At 42.7% G+C, this 20,677-nt stretch overlaps 1 protein-coding gene across 1 annotated transcript in view; it reads right to left on the bottom strand.

Annotated features, from left to right (window-relative positions):
- Positions 1–773: 773 nt before the first annotated feature.
- Positions 774–20,677, bottom strand: part of fam13a (family with sequence similarity 13 member A) — a gene marked incomplete at its 5' end in the record, with an annotated part of 55,815 nt that continues 35,911 nt past the window's right edge. The window contains 14 exons of the mRNA XM_083980835.1: positions 774–2,107; positions 2,243–2,344; positions 4,237–4,433; positions 5,634–5,717; positions 6,695–6,790; positions 7,292–7,375; positions 7,554–7,759; positions 7,847–7,928; positions 8,116–8,257; positions 8,336–8,552; positions 10,378–10,440; positions 12,941–13,100; positions 17,665–17,707; positions 18,072–18,130. Coding sequence (XP_083836961.1) covers positions 1,984–2,107; positions 2,243–2,344; positions 4,237–4,433; positions 5,634–5,717; positions 6,695–6,790; positions 7,292–7,375; positions 7,554–7,759; positions 7,847–7,928; positions 8,116–8,257; positions 8,336–8,552; positions 10,378–10,440; positions 12,941–13,100; positions 17,665–17,707; positions 18,072–18,130 — 1,659 coding nt within the window. The 3' untranslated portion in view covers positions 774–1,983. The remainder of the gene's footprint in view (positions 2,108–2,242; positions 2,345–4,236; positions 4,434–5,633; positions 5,718–6,694; positions 6,791–7,291; positions 7,376–7,553; positions 7,760–7,846; positions 7,929–8,115; positions 8,258–8,335; positions 8,553–10,377; positions 10,441–12,940; positions 13,101–17,664; positions 17,708–18,071; positions 18,131–20,677) is intronic.

Genomic DNA, 20,677 nt, shown 5'->3' on the forward strand with positions numbered 1-20,677 from the left:
GATGAATTTTTCAGGTTGTCGAGAAACTGAGATAGTTTGCTCTTGACCTATTTTTTAAAGGCCAGCATGTCTCTTGAGGACAGAGTCTGTTTTGAATATTTTTATTTTATTTTTAGGAGCTGATTTCTGAAATGCAAATTGGTGCCAAGGCTGCACGTCTGCAGCTGAATGTGCATCCATGACGAGACCTTCTCTGACATTTTCTAAATAATTTGTAGTTTAATAAAAAACCTGCTGAAGCTGCAGGGTGAAAACTTTTTTTTTTTTTTGGCACGAACACGCTGTTGGACATTGTCCAGGCTGCAGATACGTTGCATAACGCCGTCGTTGCTTCACCTCTCTTCTGCACAAACATTCGTTAAATTTTGCTGATTTGTCAACTCTTGTTGTTGCAATAAGATGGCGCACAAGTTTGATGCTCCACACGTCTCTGAAACGCTTTAAATAGCAGCACTTTCAAGCAAATTTAATGCAAATTTGGACTCAGTTTTCAGGTCATTATTTGAATGACTTCTACTTTCTCTTTTTTTTATGAATGACATTAGTTTCTGCAACTTAATTTTCCCTGAATACAGACAACATTAATCTCCCGTCACTGCTTTTTCCCCCTGATTCTCAACCTCTAAACAATATGAAACTGAAACGCTTATTTGCCAATTTATAGCTGATTAAATGTTTGAATACTTTTCAAGCAAATTCGCTCATCAATAAAATAATTGACTGATTAATCAATGAAGCTCACACATAGAGGAACGACGCACAGCCCACACAAATTCAGTAAAAATATGATTTCATTCATAATATATACAAAATACAAATACAATTTATGTACTAAAATGTACACACTCAAAATTCATTAAGCCTCGCCAGTGTTTACATTCAGTAAAAACGAAATTCACACTGATAAATCATCCATTTTGGAGAAAGAAAGGGGAAAAGTACTCGCTCACAGAAATGTAAACATACACAGTGATCCATATTTACAACAAGAGAACAAAACAAGCTCTGGAGAGGACGAGAAGGAAAACACGGGCCGCTGGGAAAACTGGGGCGCTCAGCGACCATCTCTGTCCTCCAGTCGTCTCACGTGGCCTTGTCAATTCTGATCAGTGTGAGCACAAACATGCCAGTGATTTCAAGACGAGAAATAGCTTATTTAACATGAAGTAAATGGGGGGGGGGAGCACGTCAATGCATCAAATACACAGTCAAATGCTTAGGTAAGTACCAGTGATCACATAAAATAAGCTGTTGTGTTGAATATAATGATCATTTTGGTTCATAGTGTGTACTCTGAGTCCCTGTCTTTGGGTTTTTATTAAAACTAGAAACCACTTGTTTTAGTGAGCAAATAACTCTTTTTAACTTCTAGAGAAGCAACATAAGATTATTTCAGACATTACACGATGGTCAGAACTGAAACAGAAAAAGCTATTGGTTTAGTAAATACTGTTCAGCTGATTGAAGTTATACAAATAGTAACATCTCCCTTACAAAAATACACAGAAATCTTGATCACAAAATCCTTCTTTAAAAATAGCAGTAATTTCATCTCTATTATTTTACTTACAAAGGGTTTTTTTTTGTTTGTTTTTCTTTTAAGACTTCTACAATAAAGCGTGAGAAAAATAACTTTTCTGCTCTGATAAAAACGTCCAAAAGAATAGAAATAAATTATTAGCAGTACAGGTGTGATTCAGGTTATTTTGTGTGTGTGTGTCCTGCTTGAAGTCTGGAGAAACGTTCCTCTTGTGAAGGTTGAGGTTTGGTTGGAGTTAAAACTCCTCAGGTGAAGCAGGTGTGGATTTGAATCGGTTGTGGGTCCGCTGTCGACTAACAGGCCGTTTCCCCGAGTCAGAAACATGAGCAGCACAGATGGCGAACGAGAAGGGAAGTCGGGGTGAGGTTGTGTCTGACTGTGTCTCCAGAAACTAAGCGACCGGTCGTTTTTATAGTCTTTTTTATTCTATGTTTTCTTTTTCCTCAGATGAACTTCGTCGAGTCTCTTTTGCTGATGAGGACTTCCAGCAGCCGCAGTTTGGCTTTAATGTGCTTGTATTCGTTGTACTCCACTGCCAACGGGGAGCGGTCCTCCTTCTGCACATTTCTATGGGAACAAGACGTGGGTGGAAGACAACAAACATTAAGAAACCGAGAAAAGGCGCAGCTGTGGAAAAGCCATTATGCATGATTCTGCCCCTGTTACATAATCTGAACAAATTCTTCCTTTTCTTTTTTTTACCTTCCGTTTTGTCTAAAGAACTGGTCCTCAAACTCTTTCAGGTTTTTTCGGATTCTCTTCTTCTCCTCCCTGGTCTCTTGAAGCTGCTCCACGAGTTCCTGTCTGCGAGAGCCAAAGCAGAAGTATTTCATTATCTCACATTCAAAGTTTTTAAACTTGTTTTTTTCTCTATTTAAATAATATTTTGTACAAAACAGTACAGTAGAGCTGCAACAATTAATCGATTAATCGAACAATAATTGATTATTAAAGTAATCGTCAACAATTTTGATAATCAAATAATCGTTTTTTTAAGAAAACAAGTCAAAATTCTCTGATTTCAGCTTCTTAAATGTAAATATTTCTGGTTTCTTTGTTCCTTCATGACAATAAACTGAGTATCTCTTTGGTTTGTGGACAACAAAAGAGATTTGAGGACGTCATCATGTGGTTTGGGAAACACTGATTGACATTTTTCAACATAATTTAACATTTTATTGACCAAACATTTCATTTTCATTTATTTAGATCTCCATTAGCTTTGGCTAAGGCCATCGCTATTCTTCCTGGAGTCTACTCAAACAACTAATCGATTAATCGTATAAATAATAGGGGTGGTTAATTGGCCCAATTTCCCGATTCGATTCGATTACGATTATTGAAGTCTCGATTCGATTACAGACCGATTTTCGATTATTAACGATTATCGATTCGATTTTCGATTATTAATGATTATTGTTATGATTATTATCAGTCAGTTGCTGAATTATTATTAGCCTATTTTTATTTATTGAAAACCACAGATTAATTTTCTCTTTGTGCGTTGATTGCTTGTTGGCTCATTTTTTGATTCTTGGATTTTTTGTTACAATAAGTTACTTTAACTGATCATGGACCCTTTGTATTTTTGGAAGTGTCACAAAGGAGATTTAAATTAGTAAGTCTTTTTTGAAAGACAGATGCAACACATATTTTACTGTAGGCTTTAGATAATGTACACATAAAAACAGAACACAACACACGTAACTAGTGATTAAATAATATTGCTCTGGAACAACCAGCTTGCACACATTTTACTTTAGCCTACTGTTATAAAAACAGAGCACGCTGTGTAACTTCAACTTCAGTGATCAAATCATTGCTCTGGAGCAACCAGATTCTTATGGAGGAAGACCAGCTGGTCCACATGTTGTGACGTGTTCACAGCGCTAAAGCCAGAATTAAAACAGTTTTTAGCAGCTTTACTGCTATGGTTGTAGCGATGCTAATTTCTGTTAGCCCGTCTATGGTGTTTTACATTATACAACGTTAGCATTAAGCTAGCGGACTTTATGCTTCAAAAGCAAGCTCACTGCTGTCTGTCCCATAGAAAAACATGACAGCGGCAGCCTAGTTTGGAACATGAACCACGTGACCGCGCTGGCGGCGACATCAAAAGCTGTCGCCACTCAGTTGTATCAATCTTTGTCTCGCTCCGGCACCGTTAGCACCTTGTTAGCACCTTGTTAGCACCTACACACTTGCTCGCTGGCTCAGTTACACAGCCTCTTGTTATGACAGACAGACCGCTCCACCTTGTGGTTAAATCCTGTATGACATCCAGTAACAGGAGGACTCGCCTTTGTATTACAATTTGAAAAATATAAAAAAAAAAAAAAAAAAAAAATTTGAATTTTTTTTTTTTTGAAAAATATAAATAATCGATTTTTGGAAAATTAATAATCGATTCATAATCGGTCATTTAATAATCGCGATTAATCGATTATCGATTTTTTTCACCACCCCTAATAAATAATCAACAGATTAATCGATAATGAAAATAATCGTTAGTTGCAGCCCTGCAAAACAGTACATATATTAGTTTTTTTTAAATATATTTCTGCACATAGTAAATCCTTTATATTTTTATTCCTTACTTCTTTACGTATCCTCTACTCTTTGTTACTGTTACAAGTTAATTTCCCACATGTGGGATCAATAAAAAGTCTTATGTCTCATGTGTTGCAACAACTTACATGGTGGCGGAGTGGAGGTTGGACAGCCTCATGTCCGTCGTGTTTTTAGAAGGTGAGAGTTCGTCCACTGGTGAAATGAAACCGTCCATTTCCTCGTCCATGTGGTCCAGGAAGCTGAGCACGCTGAGGTCGGGCTGGACGGTCACGGTGAACTGAGTCTTTGAGTCTCCGTCGTCCTCGGAGCCATCCTCTTCCTCCTGCAGAGGGGAGGGGAGGGGGGACACAGAGAGGTCAAACAGCGGCCAAGGCTGAAAGCGCCACATCGTGCAGCGAGCGTTGTTAACGGAGATAAACCCGGCCTCCAGGCTCAAACACTGCAGTGCATGAGGGGGTCGTGCAGTGTTAGTCATCATCAGTGGGTATAAATCATCACGGTGCAGCAGCAAAATGCACTTCGATGCTTCTTGGTTGTGATTCATCTGTGGATGTGTGTGGACTTGGAGAGCAGCGTGCAGCGTCCACCAGAGGACACACTGTCCGCCACAGAACCAGCTCTCCGCTTCTGAAAGTCCTGAACCAGACAAACAACCCTCAGGACACGGAGGAACAGAGATTCACTTTTACTGGGATCTGATTCCCATCGAGCATCGTTCAGTTTCACTGCAACTTGGGTCTTATTTTTGTTGTTTGGACCGACATTTTTAAACTGAAGCACTAAATACAAGAGGATGTTATTTAACAGTATAAGTAATATAGTAAATAAAATGGATAGATGACCTTTGGGTGGCACACTTCAACTGTTTGTGCTTGCACTTTTTATAGCTGGTGGCTTCTTTGTCATTCAACCAGTGAATCTGCTCCATCTTTTTTTCTATATATATTGTATATGATCTGGCAGCTGCATATGTACCCACTGCAACGCAAAGCCAAAGTTCATACTTAGCTGTTACAGTTTGTGTCTGAATTATAAACTAATAATCAAAATCATCACTATTATTATTATTATTATTATTATCATCATCATAAGTTGTATAATTTGTGCTTATCTAAAACTGATCATGTGATCTCATGGCAACTTCTATTTTTTGCCACTTTGGTTTTCAGTCATACCACATCGCACATCTCAGCATTTTTAAATGGGCACAATGTTGTTATAAAATAAGACCCAAGTTCACTGTCCTTCACAACAGAACTTTTCCTACTTCTACATTAGCGTCAAAATCACATGATTCACACATCACGTCCAGGCAGCTACTGATTCAACACGTCTACGGATACTGGTGGGAGGAAACAGGCAAACTGCCCCAATCAACAGGCAGCAATCAGGCTCATTAGAGGGGGTGGATGGTAGTAAATAAGGGGGTGGGTTGGGGTTTGAGGGTATTAAGGGGGGACGGGGCGAGGAGGAGTAGGGGGGGCGCTGGCGACTGATTATTGAAGCAGCAGCAGCTCTTCACCTTGATATCATCGAAGAAGAGCGCGGTTTCGCCCTCGATAATGGGCTGAAGGAGGGGGCCTCGGCGCTTGCTGGAGGGAGAGCCCTGTGATGACGGTTCAGAAGGAGGAGGAGGAGTTAACCACGCTGACTGTCGCTCGCTCTGGTGTTTACAGCGAGAAAACGCCAAACTCTTTCTACCACTGAGCCCTGGATGTTTCTCCTTTCATTTTCTATTCTTCCATTTGTCCAGGTTCAAATTACAGTAATGTTAAAAAGGTTTCTAACGAGCGGGACTGAAGAGTAGGAAAAAGCAGGAAGGAAATATATATTATATATTGTGTATTCCTCTATAGATTTTGTTCAGTAGCCATTTCTGAGTTTTGGAGAGTAAACTCCAGGATTATGTGACTTGATCTCTTGCAGACAATAAAATGGCTGCACCTTGACTTCTATTGTACAGAATAATCTATGGCAGAGGTCCCAATTGACATGATGGGGATTAGAGGTAGTGTGTGTTATATAATGGATATACCGCAAATACATAATGCAGATCATATCTTACATAATAAAATGGTTATTAAACAGTTAAGTAAATGAATGAACAGGGAAAAGAAAAAGAAAACGTATAAACCACTCTTGTAGGCAGAATTATTTCGATTAAAATAACGTTTTTCTCTTTTTGATCTTCAATTCAGACCAAATTAATCCTCAAACCAAAGGAGACTTGACCACTTTAACGGTTCCTGACCCTCTCTCGTCTCGCACTCGTCACGCCGTCATCTGCTGTGAACTGTCCTGTCTGCCACCTATGAGCTACTTTACGACCAGAGGATCCACTGAGCCGCTAAAGCCGAGCTTAAAGCCTGGAGAGAAGGATAACACGTCTGTGGCGCGGCTGCCACCGGTTCACCAGCGCGTGTTGGCACTAAAAGCCACCACGAGCTGGGATTAAGCGTCTCTGCAGACGTATGGACGGTGCGGCGATGGTTCTCTGCTCGCTCGTCAGGAGAGCGGCAGGACAACACAGGCAGCAGCTGCGGGAGGAGGAAAACAATTAAAAAGGGAGGTTTGGATACTTACGATGACAGGGATGGTGGAGGCTCTGCACAGGATCTGCTTGACCAGGCGATATCTATCATACAGGGGCTTCATTATTTGCCTCTCGCCTTTGGTGACCTACGGCAACAGAAAACAGAGAGAAAACAGACACCTTGTTAGCTCAGTATTAGTTTCTTTCTGTCGTCCCTGTGGACTCACTTCCCCGCAGCTGCACTAACATGAAATTAAAACGACAGCTAACCCAGATCGGCCGACGGCGGCGACGACGACAGCTCTGCAGCCGTTACTCACAGCGTGAAGGTCATTAAACACAAACCACCGGGGCAACGCAGCGTGACGAGGGAAGAGGGGGGGGGGGGGAACAGAAAGGTCAACCGCTCTCCCTGATATACAACAATACTATCCGGGATTAGACCGCACAATTATTGCAATTGGATTCAAACGCTGAGCGTGTCGGTCGGGGTTCTGCTCTGGGACACGATAAAGCTGTAAACGAGATTTCCTCCTCGTGGGTCGACGCCGCTGGCAGCAGATCAGACATATGGAGGGCGCTGCGCCGCGCCGTATGTACTGTACTGTATGTATCTGAGGTGGAGGTGGAGGTGGAGGATGACTTACCGGTCGGCCGTGGATGCTCTCGTAGTAGAGCAGAGCTTTCTGCAGGGCCACTTTCTCCGCGCCGATCTGCTCCCGTGTCATATCCTGTCAGCGGGGGGGGACAGGAAGTTGAGTCAACACACTAGTTCACTCTCTGTTACAACACATGTTATTCCTTGTTTGGTTTCACAAAGTCAAACTGACGCTGCCTGCTTATCCCACACGCAGCATCAGTTTGCTACAAAGCTCCTAGTAAGCGAGTATCGTGGACACATGTCTGTACCTTGATGTCCTCGGGGCGGTTCACCTCCTCCCTCTTCTCCTGCAGCTTCTTTGAAATGGTCTCCAGCGTGCTCTCCACCGGCGGCTTGGGCACTTTCTCCTGCTGAGGTTTCTTCTCCAGCTGAGAGCCGAAGCTCTTGGGCAGCGTGTTGCTGCGCTGACGGGTCAGCGGAGGCAGGTCCTCTTCAGACTTCAGCAGCTTGTGCTCTGGAGAGGAAGGAAAACTACACGTGAGCTTTGATTGACTCACTGATTTGTATCATGAGAAATGTGTGTTTTTCATGTCTACCTTACCTTTGAGATCTTTACGAAGCTTAGCCAGTTCGTTTGACCACCTCATCACCTCTGGGTTTGCAACTTTATCGCTGTGGGAAGGCTGCATGGAAAGAAAAAACAATAAATCAGATGACAATAGGACTTATAACTTATTCCTGTTTCAAATCTCCTCGGGTAGTAAATAATTGTGTTTATAGTTTGGAAATTTTTTGGACTTTGATTTATTGAGGTAGGGCTTTATTCTAATGTCTCTCCTGATGATAAATGAACAGGTCGTCTCTACTCACCCTGTATTTCCTCTCCTCCTCAAACCTCTCCTCGTATCTGTGGATCTTTTTCTTTAGGACATGAATCCTCTTTGTGAGCTGAGCTGTCGTCAACTCCTCTTTCTCGTTGTCACAGGAGCCGAGCGAGGAGCTCCTCCTGCGGCTGGAGAGATAAACGATGTTGTTATTATCGCTGTTCCGCCGCCTCTACGTAAACAAAAACCACGCGGCGTCTTCTTACCTGACAAATGAGTGTGCATTTGGCGGCGAGGGAGGCACTTCAGTGTCGTCCAGGTACTGCTGGCACTGTCCGTAGGCGTAGAAGCGAGGGGACAGCATGGGGTCGCTGTCCTCCTCCAGCAGCTGGCGGATCAGTCGTCCCCCGGCGTGAGGGGACAGTCGAGCCTCCTCGCGGTCCATGCTCTCCCTCTGCAGAGACGAGTACGCCGGGACGGGCTCTGGGTGACACACACACAAAAAAAACACACACACGCCTTGTGTTACAAATGTGAAACTTTCCTCATTCTGCCGTCAAACAGGAGATGCGCACACACACACACAGAGCAAAGCAAACAGACAGACAGGTTAGTCAGGGAGTGTTGTTTGCAGCATGTGCTGCATGCCGGTCGGTCGACAACAACACGTCGCTCCTCTTGGTCTTGTGACAGCAAAATCACCATTTCCCTCCAAAAACATCTCAACAGAAGAAAGATACAAAACAATCTGCTGCAGAGCTGAACCGACTTTAAATGCTGAATAAAAATCTACTTTAAACACATTTAAATCTTCCATCAAATCTACTTGGAGTTAGATTTTCTTTAACCGAACTTACAAATAACTTAACATTTCAGAACTGACTAAATAAATTGGAATAGAGCTGGAATAGTTTTTTTTGATTAATCTGCAGATTATTTTCCCAAATACTCTTTTGTGTCTAATCTCATGTTGATTCTCTGCCAGTCAACAAATTGATTAATTAGATTTGCTCGATCTAAATATGAAAAGAGAAATCTGTTAATCAACAAATGGAGCGCAAAAAAAGATAGGTCAAAACTTTGCGCTTGTTTTCGGCCCCAATTCTCTCTGGTGCTGTAAAAGCCGCTGGACATGATGAACATGACATGATGAAGCTGCTTTAAAAAAACAAAAAACAAAACAAAAACAAACTCCTCCTCTGGGGCTCCACAGTCACAGATGTTGTCCTGAAAATGTGGGTGAGACACACCCACCCTCCCTTTCTCTGCTCATCCCCTGGTTACGGCCTCCGCTCTGGCAATAATTACATCTGGTGGAAATAGTCATGGAGATATACCCCTGACGATTCCCGTGCTATTAATAAAGCCCCGGCTCTCTGCGGGATAATGTCAGGGCGCGACCCCTGTTGAGAGGTACAGTTGACGGGGTTTGTGTTTTAGTTTCCACTCTGCGCGGTGAGTTATAAACCTGATGTGTCTGTTCCAGCACGTGCGCGCGCGCGAGAGAGAGAGGATAGTTCACTGTTGGGAAAACTGTATAGACGCTGCCAATGCATGACACACGCAGCAGGAGAAATAATTTATATTTCACGGAAAAAGGAGAGACCTGTAATTTATATACTGGGGAGTAGCTACACGGGGAGAGAAAGGAGGGAGTGAAAACAAGCTCAGGAGGAAACCCACCGTCAGTGTAAACACTCGCGGTGTCAGAAAGCAGCCGTGAAAATATGCACACCCACGCTAAAACTGCACATGCATATTTTTCTTAGCCGGGGCGACTTGGGGCGTTGCGAGAAGCGACTTAGCTCAAATTCCAGCTTCAGAGTCCCGGGGGTCCTCCTGTGCTCCGAAGGTACGTGCAGTTTATCAAGTAGTACCTCCCTGGCATGTTGGAGCTCGCTCACAAACAGCAGGTGAAACTCTCAATCACACTGAATAATGTCCCTGCGTCGAGGTCCATTATCTTGCCCCACAGAGAGGAGGGCAGTACGGCTCCGTGGCATTTTGAAATTAATCCTTTAAATCAACTGCTCGCTGATGGTTCAGGATTAACTAGACTAATGAAACAAAAAAAAAACACAGCAGTTTGCCTTTTCACTAAAGGTTGTTCTCGCTGTGTGCGTGTGTGTGTGTGTGGAGACTCTCAGCCACAATGTTCCCGATCGTTCAAGCATGTTGCCATGCAGAGGAAAAGGTCATTCAGACAGCCTTTTCTTTCTTTCTCTCTCTCTCTCTCTCTCTCTCTCTCTGACATGTTATTTGCGGCGAAGCGAGTCAGCACTGACAGTCAATGTAAAACAACACTTACCATCACAACTTGGATGGAAAATGCTTTTGAAATCAAGGAAAGGGGTGTTAAAGAACGGAGAATCTAAGAAGAAAGGGGGGGAGAAGAGAAGGAGAAGAAGAGAAGAAGAACAAAATGAGGGGGACGTAAAAGAAACAGAAGTAAAAGCAAAGGAGCAGCACGCCTCCTTTCCTAGAGCAACAACACATGTGGTTCATCATCTTTCCTAATCCACTCATGAGAGCTAGGAGCTTCAGATATGTGTCTCTTCCTCTTCAAATATCCACTAATGTCTTTCCAACATCCCTGGCGGGCAGACGGGGGCGAGGGCAGAGCAGCAGCACCAGATATCGGGTCACCATGACAGGCGTTGGCACAGAGTGTACTGGGACAAAGGTCTCACACGGCCGCTGCCTAATGCCCTCATCCCTCTTCTCTGCAAACCCATTTGTACAGTCTGACGCGTTCTGTACAGTATGAACACATCCCCAAACCGCACTTACAACCAGTGTGCTGCTTTGTTAACCCGCTGATTCAGCCTCGGCTCGTTTTTGCCAGCACATAAATCCGCCTTTGGCTTCCTTCGCCGAGGGATAAACGTGCCAACTTTTAAAGAAAGGAACCTTACAAGTTCAACTTTGCTTGATACATTAAGACCAATTCGAAAGTTCGTGCCGTGGCAAAGCCCTGATCATCCTCATGCATGAAAGGCACAGAGAGGAGATGGTGCACGTCTGAATGGCCTGTCACAGCCAATGATGCAGGCTCCCTGTGGTGTCCTCGCTGTCGTGGACTCAGTTATGTATTCAGGACAAAGTGTACAGAGAGAAAGTCGAGGAAAAGCTGAGTGCAAAAAAGTGATCTAATATAAAATGTCTTGTGTGAAACAGCCCCCTTGGTTTGTAATTTCCCTGAGCAAACAGTTTATACCTTGTTCAATGCATATTACATTTTAACTACAAGCAAACACAATGAGACCTGACCTGACACAGATAAAACAACCCACACCTTGATGCAGATTAAAGTAACAGTTTGTTAGTTTAGAGGCAGGGCTTCGAGCATGCAGCAAACGTTGCACAGCAACAACAACCTCTCATGGACATGTTTTTTTTTTATTATGTATCATATTTGGCCACTAGAGAGCTCCAAAAAACACACTATTGCCTGTGAATGCTCCAAATAATGAGGCTGGTTGAAGTTGAGAGATTTATTGCATGGAACAATTTTTGCTCCGGCTGCCAGATCAAACAGGAAACAGCAGCGGTGGTGGTGGAGAAAATGAAGACCAACGTTTTTTTGCGCTGCAAAGATGTCAGTGCACGCTGCAACATGCCCTGAAACTGTCTTTTACTGTAGCAGTGAACCTGTTGGTTACCATTCCTGTACAGTTCAGCAAAATGCATAGCTCCAATTGCTCTGTTAGAAAACAGAAGAGAAAAAAAAAAACCTCCACCCACCTCCACTGTGTTGCAATATCCTAACAAAACAATCACAGTCTGGGTGCATGGCGACTGTGCATGATTTCCTTTCTGCACAAAAAGCCAACAGTGCACACACACACAAACACACTGATAACAAACTCTAAAGACGTCTGACAGCAACGCAGAGTTGGAGCAGATCTATGAATAATGCAACACTGGTGGCTATTTCTGCAAACTCTGCATTAGTGATGACACTTGATGAGCCAGCATCAATAAATTAAATGGCCCTACTTTCATTAGCTGCATTTAAATTTGATCCCATGCAAAGCTGCCATCGAATGCACATGCACCGATATCACGGTCACGATTCCTGGGGCGACAGAGCCAACACGAGGAGGGGCACAGAAAAATTTAACACCGCTTTTTAGATGGAGCACGAGTCTGAAATGTTCAACCTGGCTCAGTAACCTCATGCCGAGTCTCTACAGCTGGTTGGCTGCTACACTGTTATCACCATTCGACCTCCCCTTTAATGATTGATTTTGACTGGGAATTACAGCAGCAGCTGAGTCTGGAAGCAATCCGCACACATAAATCTCCAAGTAAGTGATACATCCTGGTTAAAAAAAAACCCCACTGTTTATTTACTCTTTAAACAAAACCGCAGGAGGAGATCTAAACTTCATACTGTATTTCCTCTTTTGTGAGAGGAATAAAAGCCTCAAGGATCCCATGTGGTGTGTGCAACAAAACAAACTGTCTGCAGCGCTGCCTTATCTTATTGCCACCCGAGCAAACAAGCATGTCTCTAGTGAGCGTTTCTCCTCCAGATATAGGTGGCTAGAGAACTTAAGAGGATCTTTTACTATTAAATCCTGCAGGAGAGACAGAAGCAGACGCATCAGGAGGAGGAGGAGGAGGAGGAGGAGGAGGAGGAAGAGGGGCAGCAGAAGGTGTGCAGCTGCTACCCAAACACCCATGTGCAGAGCTGGGTGGAGGACAGTGAGTGGATTGTCTGAGCATGTGTGTTGTTTGTGTAAAGAGGTGTGTGCGCTCCAGATAGATCGGATCTATTTAGAGTCAAAGTGCTGCATGTAAGAAGCAACTTAAAGCATGAAAAAAAACAACAACAACAACAACATTAAGATGGCCCCCAGCCTCACCTCCCCAGTTGTTTTCCTCGGTCAGTGCTGTCAGGTCCAGGCGGGGAACATCCTCGCAGCTCGTCTTCTCGCAGTCCGGATCCGAGCCTCGCGACTCCCCGCCACTGACCCTCCCCATGTCACAAGTGACGGGCGACTCCTGGATCTTCATCCTCAGCGTCTGAACAACCATGAGAGAAAAGCAAAGAGAGAACCTCAACCACGATGACCAGCAGCCCCTGTGAACACACTCTTTAAGTTGAGCTGCACACTCCCTCGGCCTGGCCCTGCCCTAACGGAGGGGGCTGCTCCCTGCTCGCCATTGGCTGCCTCGGCCGGCCAAAACATCCGCCCATCTGTCTGTGGCTGTGTGTAGAGAGAGCAGGAGTGGATTGGCTCCACCTACTGGAATCCCTCACCCCCTCCCTCCCTCCCTCTCTCTGTCTCTCCCTCCCTCCCCTCCCTCTTTTTTTTTTCTTCTTTCTCCTCTCCCTACAGTAGCCCTTGTTGCTTTCTCTCTCTCGCCTGACATGTATATATTCCCCACCCGAGTGCCGCTCTGGACTTGTTTGTTCCACAGCAGAAAGAAAGAGTAGAAGGGAGGGGAGGGGAGGGGAGGGGGTGGCGGGGTGTTATTGAGGGGGGGGGGGGGGGGGGGGGCAGAGAGAGGGGGAGGGAGGTGAAAACCAGCCAGACTGTGAGCCAGCACACGTAGGCTGACTGGGGGATTTTTTTTTTCTCTCCTATTTACAGACAACTCATGAAATACTACATGAAAACCTCCTGATCCAGCACCTCATCACTACCTCCATCATTCTCCAGCTCTTCCTCTCTCTCTCTCCTTCTCTTAAACTTTGTTTTCTAACAGCCCCCACTTCGCTTATCCACAATCAAAGCTGTGTAATCAAATTCTAGGATAATGTAAATAGTTTAGGGGAGGCCACATACTCTCACTGATCATGCACTCAGAACGTGTCCATGGATCACTTAGCGCTAAGCCCGTGGGGTCCCGTTTCCTCTGTCTGGGCGTGGGACCGGTTTATTTTTAGGGGGAAAATACAGATCAAGACACACTCTGCTAGTAGGACTCATAAATGCCACAGATGGCTTACAGGAAGGCGTTCGGCTGAATCCGGTTACAGCAGCGAGCAAACCTTGATTTGTGTTTTTTTTTACTCATGATACCGACTTGTTGTTGTTGGCAGGTTTATGTAAATGAGTCTCAGGTGTTTGTGCGCTTGTTCTGCTGCGGCAGCGGAGGCCAAAAACAAGGGGGGGGGGGGAGTTATCAAACCTCCTCAGCTGTTACACGGGAAATAACTCTGATGTGATCTCAATCACGGAGGCAACAAAGTGGCATTAGTGGCCCAGAGAGAACATGCCGACTGTGAGCCACTAATAGCTGAAATTTCCCCCCTAAGTAGCACTTACCGTCACTGTTTTCTAGTCAAGACCCCCCCTCCCTCGCGAATAAGTACATAATGCTCCAGCTCTTTCAAAGCCCATTCACACAGATCCACACACACATGTAACCATTTAAAACTACAGGAATGATACTATGATTGGTTGCATCAGCCTCTAAGTGAAAAGCAAGAACAACTGGTACAGGGTTCCTTCCCACACATTTGACATTTCCAAATTCCTTACTTTTTCCAGACCCTAATTTCCAGATTTCTCGGTAAAAAATTTCAAATACTTTGTGACATTTGAGTAAATAGATGTGCACCATGTAAATAAATTATGCAATGAGTCATTTGTTTTCATTATTCTGAATGTGCATGCCATTATGTAACCAAATAATTTCCAGGAGATTGTAGCTATAGGTACAATAGCGCGTACAAAATAATTAACCCAAATAACTTCAGATAAGACCAAACCCAGATAAGTATTGAGATAAATACAGTACATTTCCATACAATAGTTTCCATTTTCCATACTTTTCCATACTTGCGTAGGAACCCTGCATAAAGTAAGAAGCAATTTGTAAATCAAGAAAGTGATAAGTGTTCAGATTAACAGATATTTAAACCATTAACATGAACATTTTTCATTTGTTTTATACTCTCTAGTTAATTACTGTGCTTCCTGCGCCATTTTATTCCGTGATGGTAATGATGCAATTAAAATACAGACTCATTAGGCCTAACACATGAGTCTACTGGGTGAATGTTATGTAACGTTGCGAGTCTCAGGGGTAAAAGATGCTGAAAGAGGAGCAACTGAACAACATCTATACCAGGTAATAGACCCTTCAGGGATGGAAAACGTTTCCTCATCAAGGCTGCACTTTTGCTGTCGAAGTCTTTCATATGCAGATGAGTCGTTATAAGCGCCTTTGACTGTGTCCTGACTTTTACCTCACATGCACAAACACGTCCTGAGAGGATGCGTGTGGGACATGTGTCAGGCATCATAGAACATAGAACGGACAATGTGACGCTGGGTTCAAGATGCTGCTCTGAACAGAAGCGCGGTGGATTAACAGCAGCACAGATGTTGCAGCTCGCCGTGGTCCAGCTGTGGTCGAATGTAGGTCCACGCGCTGCACAGTGTTCCCAGGAACATCGTCCACTGTGCTCACTCTAACACACTTGAGCCACGATTACATCATCGTTAGAGGTCCAGCTGGTGCAAAGGGATGGGTGAGATAGAGCTAGTGTGTGTGTGTGTGTGTGTGTGAGAGAGGGGATGTGGGGATGCATTAGACAATAATTAAGCTGTGTTTTTTTTTTAGTTGGGGTGGGGGGGGATTACATACACAGTGTACAAACAAACACATGGTGGAATTTAAGGGCATTTTGCTGAGATGGCACACAGACAAGCACAAAACTTTGGACACACACACGCACACACACACACAGACGCACGCACACACACACATAATGTGGAGGATTTGGCTCGACATAAGCTTCCTGTCTGATAGCTTTGTTTTCCTTTCACTCTCTCACACCATTTCTGTGCAGTAGAGCTCTACACACCTCATTTCAACACACACACGCGCACGTGCACAGAAGACCAACAAACATGTCAATACACTGGCCGTTTCTACAGAAAATGGAGACAAACATTGTGTTTGCTCCAGTCACACAAAAGTCTATATTTCTCTGTCTCTGAGAAACATGCAGAGTTACTTATCATCTGCAGATTTCATGTGCTGCAAACATTTCTGCTACATGTGACATATCGCTGTTGCAGTCACCTTCACTTGTTTGCATTGGCTGCAGCTCTCTAACTATCAGTTTTCTTCAGTTGAAGGTACTGTACAACAGGCTCTGATGGAGCAGATGTGTATGTAAGCTACAACCATTACACTAACATTAGAGTTATGTGTTTATGAACCAAGACTGTCAAGTTCAGCTACAACTTTCATTATTATCTTTTTACCTGCAGTTTTTTTTCTTTTGCAAATATTTGGTTAATCATTCTGTCGATAAAAGGAGAGGACACAGTGAAAAATGTGTGCAAGTCCAAGGTAATGTCTTATTTTGTAAGCAAAATAAATATAAAACATTTATCAGTGATATTTTTCTGTTCTGCTTATTGTGCAGTAGATAAGTCATACTGCATGTATCAATATTTGAAACATCAGCTGCAGGGGATGAGGTCACCATACAGACAGATCAGATCATTAATTAATCCAGCTAACTGCTGCTCAGAGGAAGACAAAGGAGGCCTGATGGTAACAATCGTGTCTGTGTGATTGCTCATGTTGTACCCCGGGCGCTGATGACCAGCTGAGAGCCTGCTGCACCAGCCTCCTCTCAGAGCGGCGCCACGCCGGCTCCAGATGGCGGCTCAGTGGCACAGTGTGTTGGTGGCGGAGCTGCGGCCTGAGCTGCTAACATCCATCTGGACTGCTTCAACACAGATTCACCATATTGGTTTAGTGCTACATGATTCTGTTCAGTGGAGCAGGCCCAGATTAAAAGAGGAGATGAGCAGATGGAGAAGGTAACTTGTTTCCTCCTTCTTACACACACACACACACACAATTTAGTCCAAATCAAAAGTGCAGCGTTTTCACAGTAACTGCACTACAACTGTATGTGCGTTTTGCTGGGAAGATCCCTTTTCTCCAGAATGCTAAAATCTCCCTTTGTCAAGAGTGAAGCTGTATATTTCTGTGAAACTGCACAGGAGTTTCTGTTCAGCAAAAGCAGTAATGTGGTAGAGTTACAAAACACACTGGTCAAAACCAACGTCGGTGGTTAGAGCTCTTCCAAGAGCCTGCTCTTTCTTTTTGCCACTTACTTGTCTCTTACAAAAATGTATTGAAATGTATATTTTGAATGCTTCCTTGTCTATTTTATATCTTGTCTAAATGTGTTTTTGTGTCTTATTTGAAGCCTTTTCCACCACCTTGCTGGTGTATGTTTCCCCTCAAATACACCTGGCCGGCTTACCTACTCCTCTTACTGGGTTTCACTATACTTATATACTTATATGAATGAACATGAACCCATATTACATGCTGACTTTAAAAGGGCAGAGTAAGAATAAGCAAAGAAAAGCATTAATCTGAGCAAGCATTTGATGAATTGTGTACTTGGCAGTTTTTGCAGTGAGTGAAGAGGGTCGATATTCAGCTTTTTCTTTTCTTTCACATCTACTTTCCGACAGTCTAAGAGTATTTTTCTGTGTTGACACACACATGACAGATCAGATCAATATTAAAAGAAATGGGAAGGAGTGAATTAAAACAAAAAGAGAAACTCATAGGATAGGAACTGTTAACTTGAACTGACCGGTGGAGGAGAGGGAAGGTCATCTTTCCTTGAAATGTCATTCCTGAAATATTAAAACAGTTTGTGTCACTTCAGTGAATAATCATGAACCGATTCACATCAGCTTCTGTCAAACCAAACACAAGAGGTTTATCTTACTGCACATATATATACTGTATATCTCCTTCTGTATGTCTTTATCAGCTTAAGTGTATGTTATAAACATCTCACTATGCCATACAGATATCCGCAGATAACAACGCAAAGAAAGCATACAGCAGCTTATCAATGTAAAAACAAATGACTCCTAACAACTTGTGTTGTTATATAGTATATATATATATATATAAGTACTGTATACTATATGCAGAAAATTACATTTTTGAAGGTTCCTGTAATGGGTAAAGTTATGATTTTGCAGAGCTTACCCTTTCTGAAATGTATCCATGTGGTTTTCTCCAGATCTTTCAGCAACACATTCCTTCACCTGGGGGAAAGACGTGCACATTTAGAAAGATTTTTTATGTAACTTTTTCTTGTTAAATCCAAATGAGACAAGCTGTGTTGTATTAGCATATCAAAGGGAAACCACAGAAAGCTTATGAATCTTTTAACCTTTCTCGTAATTGGAGTTTTTTTTGGAACTTTGTTGACCGTGTGATGGAATTTGTAATAATCTTCACTTGTATATCCCTTTTCAAAGGCAACACGAAACAAAAAGTAAAAACAAATGCACATATTATATAAAAATACAAAATGAGCAGCAGTCATTGAAATACAGCACATCATCATACCTAAAAAAAATCAAAATACAATAAACCCCCTAAAAAACTGGGGGTCAGCGTCACCAATATCGTACAGCTTTAGTCTATAAATTAGCATGTTAGCATGCTAACACTTGCCAATTTCTATTAAACACAGAAACAAGATGAGGCTAATTGTAATATCAATAGTATTGCATATTGCATTAAGATATTGGACAAAATGAAACGTTACAATTCCTCTTGTGGGAAATATTAATTTCCGTACCAGGTTTCATGACTCTTCATTATGTTTCAGTCAACAGACATTCACATCGTTGCTGGTGAGGCTAATAACATTAAGCCAGAGACTGCAGATGAGCAAATGGTGTAATTCAAGCAGATAGAGCAGTAATTGTTTTACCTGTGCTTGTTTCGCTGGTTAAAAATGCATTTTTGACATAATTTATAAGCAATTTTGAACAAAAAGGTGATTTGATGGTTTAAACTTTGTCAAAAAAGGTCATAACAAAACAAATGCTGTTTATAAAAAAAAATATTGTATGATTCTGTGCTTGTTTAAAACAAACAGCAGGAGCAGCTCTCCAGTCCAGAGGCTTTCAGAGCTCCTGATTACCCTAAGTGGCTCTTGACATAACCAGCTCACATTCACGGAGAGGGCTGCTCAGGCCAGCACAGACTCAGACCTTTGCTACAGTAACATCAAATCTCTGCAACAGTATCAGCCACTGGCACCGGCCCTGCTCAGGCAGCCAATCAGCAACACCTATTACAACTATTACATACACACTATACCGTAAACTCTGTATGTGTGTCACGGAATTGCGTGTCATCTGTGCCGTTACATAAGTGGTTGGCATGGAGAGGCAAAATGATATAAACGGTATGGCAGTGTGAGATTGAGTTCCTTGGGGGTGTCAGTGTGTAAACCGAACAAGTCTATTTCCATCAGCTGGTCGGTGGGATGGCGCGGTGTGTGGCTGATCACTACGTTAATACACACCAAGTGCGAATAATAACTTATCTTGCTTTACATGCAGCTACACTGGACGAAGAGTCCGTGGAGACCAGATCGCGTTACTACGCTTACGCTACATGCTCCACAACATGTCCTCGTCGTGACTTTGACGGCTTTCACACACTCCCCATATACAGCTGTCACTGTGCCACAGCGCTTCTGAGTATGACTCACTTTAATATGCTTTGGCAGGCTGAGAATAGCTGATAAAATATTCTACTATCTAGCTGAACTTGTTCACCTGGGGTGTGGATGAAATCTTATCATATTATGTCACATGAAATCTTTTGGGTTGATTGGTTGATTGGAAACAACATCCTCGGATACAACAAATAGAGCAGAGGTTGAAACTTTTATAAATGACCTTTATATTAAGAATAATTGGATATGAATAATTTTTAATTATTTATCTATATGAACTAATTCATCTTTGTATGTAGACATAATCCAGTCCAGGGTTTCAGTCCCCAACTGTATTTTTCTTCAAATCTTACTGAGAATAAAAAAGTGTCAAACAAACAAAAAAAGCTTTGTGGCAACTTTGCTTAAATAAAACTTTGAATTGACTAGAAAATTGATGATTGAAACCTGAAACAGAAAATAAATCCAAACATAAAATGCTGTCTTTTAATACTTTCCAATTTTCTCTCCTCTCAGTAATAAAAAATCTGTGCTTGGAACATTGTGGTTTCCCACACAACAAAACATCTGAAAGGACAAAATGTTCTTCGTCCTTAATGGATAAAAGTAGTGGCACATTCATAGCTGGCCATTACATCTGCACTGCTTCTGGAAAAAAAGTGGTTAACAATTAGTGAGGCATGCTGCAATATTACAACCCACTGTACAACAAGAGTAGCAGGGAGCCATTAGGCAGCTGCAAGGCTTCCTGTCATTTTCCAACTTGCCTCCATTTAGTGATTCTTGTTAACTGCAACAGACTATTATTCGCAGTGAGGCAGAAACAAGAACAACAGGGGGTTGAGTGGAGTGCTTTACCAATCTATCTGCATCACAGGTGCATTAGAGGAGAAGCTCTGTGACTGTGGTGATGACAGCCCGGGGAAACTGTTATTTTCCAGAATTCATTTCTGAATTCACTACCGTCTAAAACATGGGTGTCAAACACAAGGCTGCAAAGTGTCGAAATTGCACAGAAGACAAAAGAGGAATAATATTGTTGAAATTGCACATATTTTTCTCAAGAAAATTACAGTTATTCATAATAAGTTTTGTAAAAGGATAGTTGATTAAA

The sequence above is a fragment of the Trachurus trachurus genome (genome assembly GCF_905171665.1).
Source record: "Trachurus trachurus genome assembly, chromosome: 1".
In the NCBI taxonomy this organism is placed as follows: Eukaryota; Metazoa; Chordata; class Actinopteri; order Carangiformes; family Carangidae; genus Trachurus; species Trachurus trachurus.